At 40.5% G+C, this 11,248-nt stretch overlaps 1 protein-coding gene across 1 annotated transcript; it reads right to left on the reverse strand.

Annotated features, from left to right (window-relative positions):
* Window positions 1–686: 686 nt before the first annotated feature.
* On the reverse strand, window positions 687–10,870 carry CLK1 (CDC like kinase 1). Its single transcript, XM_080933377.1, has 13 exons — window positions 10,751–10,870; window positions 9,027–9,187; window positions 8,524–8,749; window positions 7,567–7,657; window positions 7,128–7,194; window positions 5,036–5,152; window positions 4,786–4,952; window positions 3,139–3,233; window positions 2,915–3,044; window positions 2,104–2,186; window positions 1,666–1,745; window positions 1,373–1,463; window positions 687–1,016 (listed from the first exon to the last, which is right to left on the reverse strand). Exons 2-13 carry the CDS (start codon window positions 9,185–9,187, stop codon window positions 873–875), a joined length of 1,452 nt encoding a protein of 483 aa, XP_080789503.1. The 5' UTR covers window positions 10,751–10,870; the 3' UTR covers window positions 687–872.
* Between the last annotated feature and the right edge of the window lie 378 nt (window positions 10,871–11,248).

The raw sequence follows: 11,248 nt of genomic DNA on the forward strand, positions 1-11,248 counted from the left end.
TCCCACTGCCAAAAGGCTCTTCACTCTCCTTCCATTTAACTGGACTGTCATCTGATCTACATTTCAACTAAATGGCAAGATGCTTTACATGTACTGGGTTACTATCTATTAATCCTTACTTGTGGAACTGTTAAGGAACAGGATTTAATCCCAGCCTAGGCCAGTGTTGTCTAAACATAGAAGATGGATTATCCAAAGTGAAAATTTTGAGACCCTCATGAAACTTAAATGTTTACTATTGTAGTGGATTCAAGTTGCTACAATTAACAAGTATTAGTTAGCTATCCTCTTCTGGAGAATTCCAAGATAGCACACAAATACTAGTCATAATAATGATGAAAATTAAGTCCCAACACTATGCACCTTAGAATTACCATAAGATATACCAAAGAGGCATATCCCATCTGCATGTGTAAGCAGAAGGCTAAGGCAGACATGGTAACCCCAGCCTCCATAGGCCTTGCCCATACACGTGTCCACACACATGAACAAGGGTACACAAACACCTGCCTCACGACAGGAACCTTAATTCAGAAATGTGGCTGCAACTCTTAGTTTTTCTTAGCCTGAAGCATACAGGCAGAACATACCACCATACAACTGGCCAGAAAACAGCAGCACTTAAAAAAAAAAAAAAAAAAGACTCTAAAATAACTGCAGAATGACAATACACCAAGCTCTATACCTTTTTACATTCATAAGCACAAAGTTTATTGCAAATAAATCATATAATTACCAAAAGTTGTTATTTGGCTTGGCCATGTATAATAAAGCCTCTAAAAAACACAAATGTACAAAGCTATACAAAATAAATTAAAAAACTAGACTGATACAGTCCATAAGATTTTTTTTCAGAACATAGTATTTATAAATCATGTATGCTTTTTAAGAGGGTAAAAGAAAGGATGTTTTAGGGCTTCTTTGAGAGTAATTCTTTTAGCTGGATCATACTCCAACATTTTCCCAATGAGGTCAAAGAGCAGCTCATGTTCGGCATCCTGAGACAGCATGAACTCCTGAAACAGAAAGACAAACATTCTCACTGCTTTAATTTCTCTCTTCCCAATAAAAACAAGAAACCATTTAGGATCATGGGATGCCAGGTTACCAGGTCTCTTTTAAAACATTATAAAAATGTTTCTGGGAAGAGGGAAGGAAAAAGAAGCCAGATATAATTAGTGTGTGCCTGTATCACAACACTGGGAGGCTGAGGAAAATTTCTAGGCCATCCTGGACTATATCTCAAAAAGCAAAATTCAGAAACGAGACCTTCAGAGGGTGAAAGTCAGCAGACTATAAAAGCTAGGGATCTCTACACCCAAAAAGTGGGAGCATGCAAGTTCTGGTTATTTACAGACTATCCAAGGCCTACCTTCAGAGGTTTACAGCGCCGAGAAACATATCTACCAGCAGAACTGTGTTCATCCCAATCTAATCGATCACGATGGAAATATTTGCGTTTCCTAAAAACAGTTAAAATGTTTACATTTACCATACTGACCGCCCCAAATTCAAAATACCAAAAGCAAGTATTTGCGTTAGTATATTCTTCCATCTTATCTTTTTCTAGAGTTATGGCCAAGGAACAAACAGCTTTAAGAAAAAAAGTTCCAATCAGAACGCAGTGGTACTACAGATGACATGAGTCAAGCAAAAACAACATACCTGGTTTTCTGTATCATGTGCTTTGGTAGTGGTCCAAGAATCCTTTCCATCATTGCTAAATGTTCTCTGCTATCATGAGTCTGAAATAAAAAATTTGCTAACTTACACATCATGCCCCATTCAACAATTAGTTCTCTAGTTCTAGCTACTTAGAAGTCATAAGAAGTCATCAAAGTGACATATGGCTCACATAGCAGGACAACAATGAAGTATTGTAAGCCTCAAACTTGCCACTTATCTTCCCTAAATGGTTGGAGACAACTGCTCACAATAGTTGTAAAACTGCCCAAGACAAAGTATACAATTTTAATTTCTTGTGCTTTACTACTCTAATAAAGGGGGAAAAAAACCCTGTTGTGTAAATACATTCTTTAGAGCAGTTTATACAAATAGGCACTTTTCAATGCAAAGCTACCAAAGCACATCATAGTCACTTACTGGAAAAACTGTAAATCCAAGATAATACTCGATAAGAATGCACCCTATACTCCAGACATCACACGGCTGTGACCACCCTAGGGCTGTAAAGCAAAGCACAATCAATGTCAGTGTAGAAATCCTCACTCTTCCTGAAAGACATTTTACCATAGAATTCAAATATAATTTTAAGATTCTGGGAAAAGTTATTGGGAATCCTCAGAGCAAGTTAGGCTAGTAAAACCCGTCAAGTTCTGATGTAAGATGCCCTCCCTTTGTGTGTAAGGTCCTTGATTAATCTTACATTTTCATTTTCTTTACCACACTCCAGGAACATTGGATTGCACCATATAGTCTCTGACTTGCTTAGGTAAGACTCTGCATGTGAAGCTCAGGTTAGTCTTGAGCAAACATATCTGGAGTGTGCCCACTCAACACATCTCTCAAAAACAATCTCACTATTAAGGCTAAAAACATCTGGTTTTGAAACAGGATCTCACTATTTGGCTCAGGCTAGCTTCTAACTCAAGAGATCCACCAACCTCTGATTAAAAACATGTGTCACCATGCCCAGCAATCTGAAGATTCTCAACATAATTTCTAATACTGTTGTTTATTTTTTTCCTTTTTCCACAATCCCGGGTATTGAGCCACAGGCCTTGGCAGCTTAGACAAGAGCTAGCTGTACCACTGAGCCACATTCCTTAGTTTGGAGCATTATTTAATGAGAAAAATGATCAACAAAACAGTCATACAAATAACATCCAGAACTACAAATTTTATGCTGGATTCAATAAAGCAGTGTCATTGTTTCAGAGTACCAAGTACTAACCTAAGATGACTTCAGGTGCTCTGTAATGTCTTGTAGACACCAAAGTGCTGTGGTGTTCGTCATCATATGTTGCACTTCCAAAGTCTACCACTTTAATATCAGGATTTATTATAGTACGTTCATCACGTTTCTGCAAATCATGAGTATCAAGTTACAAACAAAGCCATACTATTGAAACAAAATATTCATTAGCACTACAATGGATCGCATTATAAGGTACTCACCATTTTGGGATTATAAGCCTCTGTGTAGTCAGACTTTACAAATAAGATGTTTTCAGGCTTCAAGTCTGTGTGAGTCAATTTATTACCATGCAAAACTGGAAAGAAGTACAGGGTAACTTTAACCATAGACTCAAATGCCAAAACAAAACCATAAACCCTCTATTGTAACATGCCTACAATCACAGCACTCAAGAAGTTGAAGCATGAAAATCTAAGACCAGCCTAAATAGAATACTGAATGAGTAATTTGTGACAGGGTCCTTCCCTCTCTACAGCTCTGACCTTGACTTGAGATTGCTGCCTCTATTAGAATCCTGTGACTAAAGATGTTACCACCCAGCCTGGCTTACATAAAAACAAGGTGGTCTGGTGAGATTGCTCAGTGGCATGGACATGTACTTCAAGACCTGGGTTCAAATTCCCAGCACCCATATTAAGTAGCACAACCACCTGAAACCTCAACTCTAAGGAGGTCTGACACCCTACAATCATGTTTATATTGTGCACACATGAAAATAAAATTAAACAAAAGGGAAAAAACCCTGTTATCTTCTTATATACTATAAAAAGTAAACAATCTTAGTCCAGTAAAGAATTCCCCAGAGAAGGTGTGGGGATCTGTCTGATAATGAACTATTTCCATCCATACAATGCTTTATCCACAACCTTTGGGTTGTTGATACTGAGATCTGAGGTCATCCTGAGACAATAAGACTGTCTCAAATCATTAGGGACACTAGTGGTGTTGGATGCAGTGGCAGCACTACAACCTTAGAACTAGGACAGAAGACAAGGTTGCCCTGGACTGCACATAAGACTTTCTCAGGCTGGAGAAATGGCTCAGCCGTTAAGGGCACTGACTGCTCTCTGGTCCCGAGTTCAATTCCCAGCAACCACATGGTAACTCACAACCACCGGGATCTGATGCTCTCTCTGGCATGCAGGTGTACATACAAATAGAACACTTATACATTAAGTAAATCTTAAAAAAAAAATTCTGATACTTTTGCAATTTGCTAAGTGCTAGAATCACAGGCATGCCATTATGCCCAGCTAATATGGTGCTTGAGAGCAAGCCCAGGCTTTTGCACATGCTAAGGCAGCACCAACTTAATCACATTCTCAGCTTTCTAGGTTGGATAATACACTATTCACTACAGAACAACTTGTAAGCAACTAAATCTTATTTCACAATCTTTTCTCTGGACAGTGAACCTAAAGATGTGTGAGTAAGCCTCCCTCCCACCCCTTCTGCCAACTACAGCTATTAAGGTGTATATTCAAATCTTTTCTTTTTCTTCTTCAAAACAGGGCTTTGTAGCCCCAGCTGGCCTTGAACACAGAGATCCACCTGCCTCCTTCTTCTACATGTTGGGGTTAAAGGTGTGCCCACCACTGCCTAACCCTTTTAAACCATTCTTAACAAGCTTGTTGGCTTTTAGTCAGCATCCAATCTCAACTTGTCTGTATATAGTCTTAGGCTAAGCTTTTAGACCCCATGGTGGATCTCATCTTATAGTCATCTATAATGATGGGGACAGAACAAAAGGTCCCATTTCTGTTAGTCTCTAGTTCCACTAGATTCTCATTTTTAAAGATCCAAATTAGTTTGAAACTCAAATTTTAGAAGCAATGTCAAGAACTTACAGTTTACAGATCTGCATATTTGATATGCCATCTTCCTGATATGATCCATTCGAAACGGCAAAAAACTGTTTTCCTTAATAAAATCGTAAGTACTAAGACCCAGAAGTTCAAACACAATGCAAATGTGCCCTCGATGCTCAAACCACTCCAACATCTGGACACAACGGCTATAAACACATAAAACAATAACTCAATAGAGTCTACAATTCAAATTTTCTCAAACTATTTCAAGTTTTAATTGGATACTTACAAAGTACTATGGGGGTCCGTTGTGTTTAAGTGTTCCAAAACTTGTATTTCCGACTGAGCAGCTTCACAGTATCTATCCACATTTTTGACTATTTTCACTGCTACACGTCTACCTCCCCTGTTAGAGAGAATAAGCTTAAGTTTAAAAAGTGTAGCAGCTCATAAGCTCACAACTGTCAGCAGCTCCAGTTCGGAGGTCCAATGCCCACACATAGACACACATGCGGGCAAAACAATGCCCATAAAATGTATTTTAAAAGAAAGATAATTCAAGCTAGTGTAACGGCATGCCTTTAATCCCAAGCACTCCGGAAGCAGAAGCAAGAAGATGCCAAAGTTGAGAGCCAGGCTGGTCTGCACAGTGAATTTCAAGGACAACTAGAGAGGTCCCAGCTCAAAAAACCAAACCAAACAAACCAAAAAACCCACACCACTAAATAACAACTTTTAATCATGAGTTAGCCTTTGTTCCTTCAGCTAAAGAATACACATGAACAGTCTAGATTAAGTTAATACAATGTTGAGATAAAAACACTACCTCAATTTGCTTCCTAAGACTCAAACGCTGTTTGTTTTCTATATTACCCACCACTGTCAAATACTATCTCAAATCTTTGTTCAAGTTTATCAGAAAAATTGGTGCTAGGTCTCAACTTAGCTCATTTAGGAAGTTTTTTGTTATTCTTGGGCACAAAATATATAGCTGATCAAAGTGGTTGCTTAGATGAACATGGCCCCATGGCCTATCCCCAGGACTAAACACATACAAGAGTTTTATTGGCATGACCTTCCTCAAATAGTATTAAGGTGTCCATATTTTCAATTAATTGTGTACTGGCACAGAGCCAAACACTGGCAGAATGTTGGCACTGTCTGCCAAAATTTCCATGGCTCATTACCAGGGTTTCTGCTTTGTAAAACTTGCCCTTCCTCACCTGCCTCAAGTCAGTCTAAAAGATGTATCAAGTGCTGTCTCCCTGCTGGTTGATTGTAATAAAGAAATGATGACCAATAGATGGGCAAGAAGTACCAGGTATGAGAGGCAAGAGGGGTGTGAGATTCAAAATTAAAACTGAAGAGGACACTGAAGAGAGCAGAGCAGGAAGATAAGTATAGTCAGCTGGCAGGTCAGTGAAGAACAGTCAAGTTAAGCTTAAAGAGCAGGGGGAGACTGCCTGGGCTTAAGGTCTAAGCTTCAAGCTGTATTAAGTTTCCACACCATTAGTACACCACTGCTGGCCAGTCCTCAAGAAGTCCCACAAGGGGGCTGGAGAGATGGCTCAGTGGTTAAGAGCACTGACTGCTCTTCCAGAGATCCTGAGTTCAAATCCCAGCAACCACATGGTGGCTCACAACCATCTGTAATAAGATCTGGTGCCCTCTTCTGGTGTGTCTGAAGACAACTACAGTGTACTTATAAACAATAAATAAATAAATCTTAAAAAAAAAAAAAAAAGAAGTCCCACAAGAATGTTTTTTATTCTGAAGGATTAAAACATAAAGGTGCAGAGGGGGGAAAACCTTAACAGCCATGTACTGGTCTTACAGAAGTCCACAATTCAATTCCCAGTATCTACCAGGCAGCCCAGTTTAAATATAAGCACCTGTATGACACATTCTTGCAGCCATTATTAGCATGTTGAATCCCTGGGTCTGGTCACCAACATGGGTGGGACAGACTAATGAAGCTTGATGGACAATAATAACCACACCTTTGACACCCAGCTGTGTCACAGCTCATTTAAAGAAAGGCAAGTCTCCTTCCTCAAGCTCTCCTGGCGCTGGGAATTAAACAAGCCATGTCTGTCGCTCTTCAGCCAGGAAGCTGCACGTACTATTTAGTGAGGCCAGGTGTGATAGTACACACCTTTAATCCCAACACTCAAGAAAGAGGCAAGCAGATCTGTGAGAGCTCCAGGTCTGCAAAGTGAGACCCTGTCTCAAAAACATTCCAAAAGCATCCTAGAAGCAGAGGCAGGCAAATCTAAACACCAGGCTAGCCTGGTCTGCAAAGTGAGTTCAAAGACAGGCAGGGCTGTTCCACAGAGAAACTGTCCCGAAAAACCAAAAAGGAAAAAAATTGAGAAACTTACACTTTATGATCGATGCACTCCACCACTTTTCCAAAAGCACCTTCACCTAAAGTATCAACAATTTCATCTAAAAAAGAGAAATAAATATCATTGGTAACAGAAAAGGAGAACATGTACTTATAAGTGTTATTAATGCAGATTATTCTAGGTGATGCTGCAAATTTCCTTATCATTAATTACTTATCAGCCAACACCATCCAAAAAACATACAACTATTCTTAGATCTAATTTCATTCTCAGACTAATTTCATTAACTTGATTTACTGCTCTGGAATTTAATAAAACTCCAAAGAAAGCAAAGACAATCCCCTCCCACCAAAAGAAATGAAAGCAAAATAAAAAACAGAAAGAAAAAGATTTTCAAATCCCTGAAACTTTAATCTATATACATAGATTATGTTATCTGAAAAGTTCAAAAGTGTTAAAAAATATTCTATACATCTTGCACTTAGTACGTCTCCACTCTGACAGATCAGGTGACCCTCCTCATCATCCTCTACACTCCTGGATCTTTTCCTTCGGTGACTCTTCTGGAAACGTCAAGTAGGCGGCACCAGCACCAAGATCATCCAGCCAATCAATATACCCGAGTGAATTCAGGGCAGAATACGAAATTCATTCAGCGGGGAGATATTCAGGCATTCAGATACACGCCAGGCCACAAACGGTTGGCAGGAGCAATTTCAAATTCAGTCCCCAGAAATTCACAGGGCACATAGTTTATGTTAACAGGAGAAAAACATGGCAAGGAACAGATTTTCAGATAAGATACTCAAAGTAGTAAGGCAACAAAACATAAACACATTTGCTTTTCTTCTTACAAAAAAAAAAAAAAAAGAAAGCTTATCTGTGGCATTCACTGAAACATAGTGTCTTAAATTAATATTAATACTACAAAACTGTAGGATGTAGTATTTACTTTAGTATCCTGTGGCCAAATTAAGATTTGGCCTAACTAATCAAGAAAATAAATATTGAAACAGTCCTAATTTGGGAAGGAAAAAAAAAATCAATACACAACACTAGCATTTGAAAATGTTATGATAGATTTCCAAATTAATACATAGAAACACTAACTAAAATCTGTAGTTTAATGAGGAAAAAAATACATACAACATGTTAATAAGTCATACCTAACCCTAACACAAAAATAACAAATTCTCTGGAATAAACTGACAATTTACCAAAATATTTTTTGAAATAGCATTAAGAAAATCTTTCCTATCACTTCAGAACTGTTTTCATGATTTTCTTATGCAATGCACAAATACTAAATGAATACCCCTGTAAGGTAGAGTTGTGTTGACTTTTATCTTGAATTTCCCCCAAACATAAAACTGATTCCTGTTCTCCTTGGGAAATAAAAACTTTCAAAATGTTTAAAAGGTGTTCATACCCCATGTGAACGGCGATGTGACATGTGGTGGTGACTCCTATGTTTACTTTTGTAACTGCTTCTTCCACTTCTACCAGAGGATTTGCTACTATGATTCTGATATCTGCTTCCAGATTCTCCATAGGGATACCCTGGCTCATAGCCCATGTAGTCATTCCTGTATTCATCAACATAGCGTCGACTATGATGAGCTTTCTCATTCATGAATCTGCTTTCCAGATAGTAGCTAGAAGAGAAAAAGTTTTGTGTTTGTTTTACAGCTACACCAAACAATTGCAGTGTAGAGAACTGACCTCAAGGCCTTTGTCCAAGTTAGGTATTTTACCATTGAACTATTACCCTCCAGATTATGCAGTTAAGTAATACCAGTCATATCATATATGGCCCCTGGATTTCGTGCATGGTAGCAAAGTTCTGTATCTGAGCTACAGAACCAAACCACCTCCTGCAGAGCTTTAAGAACCAACTAAGATGTCTTACCAGCCCATACCTGCCTTTCTTACCTGTCCGTTGTTTTGGAGTGATCGTACTTGCAGCGCTTATGCTCATTGGCACTGCTACGTGATCTCTTCTTTCTTTTATGACTGCTGCTGCTCCTCCATGTCCCATAATCCCAGTCTCTTTCATCCCAGTCAGGACAGTAGGTTCTCTTTGAGTGTCTCATCTATAAAAAACAAATTTTACCACTTAAATTGTATTTCTGTGATGTCCAGTAGTAAAAGCTTTCTTTTGCAAATTCCCACTAACTTTGATCTTTGCCCTTTTCAGACAGACTCACCATGTAGCTTTAGCTATGTAGAACAGGCTGCCTTTGAATTCAGAGAGCTACCCGCTCTCCAGTACTAGAATTAAATACATCATCCCCAGCATCGATCTTTTGTTTTAAATCAAAGTTCTACAATTGTAGCCAACTGTCTAAAATCCTAAAAATTATTGCATTGCCTCAGATTCTGCAATCTAAACTTTATTAATAGGTTTTTCTTGCCTTGTTCTCACCATGCCCAAATTCATAAGTGGAAAAAGTTTCTATATAACTTAAGCAAAATGTATGACAGCCCTTTCAGAAGTTCAAATTATACGTTCACGAGATCCAATTTCTACCCAAACCAAGTCTTTGTCAAACATAACCACAACTGACCCTAATTAAGAAGTTTTAAAATTTGGGTTTGGATGTTATGTGTTTATTTACAAAATGCTGTTCAGCTAATGACCTCCCTTCCCAATGCTCTGTCAAGTAAATTTCCACAGTCCTGGCTAATACCTTTACTGCTAGCAAAGGGAGACAGGGAAAATTATGAAAACATGGGAGAAAAGCCTGAGAAGGAAAATGGCTCATCACACAGAACTAGTTCGCCTTTTATACTGAGTCAGCAAAATCTAGGCGTCGCCAATAAAGCCAACCTACTTTACAGGGCAGGCCAGATGAAAAGCTTATGAGCGGAAGTGATGTAAATCTTAGGGTGTTTCCCCTGTTTTCTAAAGGTAAGCAACTCCCCCTTTACAACTTTGTTTACAAAGGAAATTGTCTAAAAAAAATTTTTTTTTTTGAGACAGGTTTTTTTCTGCGTAGCCCTGGCTGTCCTCGAACTCTGAGATCTGCCCGCCTCGGTGCTGCGATTAAAGGTGTGCGACGCCACAGCCCGGCCTTCTTGAATTTTAACGTTGCCTTTGAACCCCGTTTAAAACAAAGAGGATTTCACAATCTCTAGATAGCTAAATTCTAAACCCTTCTTAGGACTTGTCCTCAGTCCGACAAGCCCCGTCCCGGTATCCCTTCTGATTTCAATCCTGCTCACTCCTGCTTCGGACTGATCGCCTCTGAAAATTCTTTTCCTTCGTCAAAGCCGGGTGTTGCCTCGGTGGAGGTTTCTACTCAGAACTGGGGTGACAGCGTGCTGTGAAGCAGACAAGATCACCTCGGCGTGTGGTTAACAAGCCCCTCCGCTTCAAATAAATAGAAAAACAGCACCAAAAACTTGCGCCGTGCCACCACCGGGAGAAAAACCGGATCCAGCGAAGGCCGCGCCCTGGCGCCGCCATTCCGAAGGCCGTGCGCGGCTCCTGCCGCCATCTTAGGTCCGGCCGCGGGCGCTCGGGCGCGAGCAGCCGGCGCGCCCTCCCTGGGACGCGGAGCCTGCGGGGACCGTCGCCATACACAGAAGATGGCGGCCAGAAGTCGGCAGCCGGGGCAGCGCCGGGATGAGCCCTGCCAGACACCGCGTCTTACCTTTCCGCAGAGACGCCAACCCCGAAGACAAAGCTTGCAAGGCGACGGCGAAGAGCGCGACCAACAGCGACGACCTCGCAGCACAAAATGGTGCGGACAGCCGCAGAGAAGAGCCTCTCCTCCGAAATACTGGTGACGTAGTGGGCGGGGCCCATCCCGATCCCGAGTGCGCAGGCGCGGGCCCTCTCCCCATTCAATGGGGGTGGGGGAAGGCGATGGCTGTTGTTGCTGTGGCTTCTGGAGGATTTTTAGGATTTTCGCCGGTTACAGTAACAGCATGCTCCTCGCTTTCTCTCCCTCTTGCCCTCCCTCCCCTTAACCCCCCAGTTCCTTTCGCCCTCCCTCCCTTCTTCCCTCTTTCCCTCCTGATTGCAGCCTTTTAAACTACACCAACAAAGTTTCTCTGGATAGTTAACTCACTGACAACGGTTCTGTGACCTGTCTTAAACCAGTTTTTAGTGGTTGGGTATGACATGCACTGATGTTAAATACATCCCC

This window comes from Micromys minutus, assembly GCF_963924665.1.
Source record: "Micromys minutus genome assembly, chromosome: 19".
NCBI classification, from domain to species: Eukaryota; Metazoa; Chordata; class Mammalia; order Rodentia; family Muridae; genus Micromys; species Micromys minutus.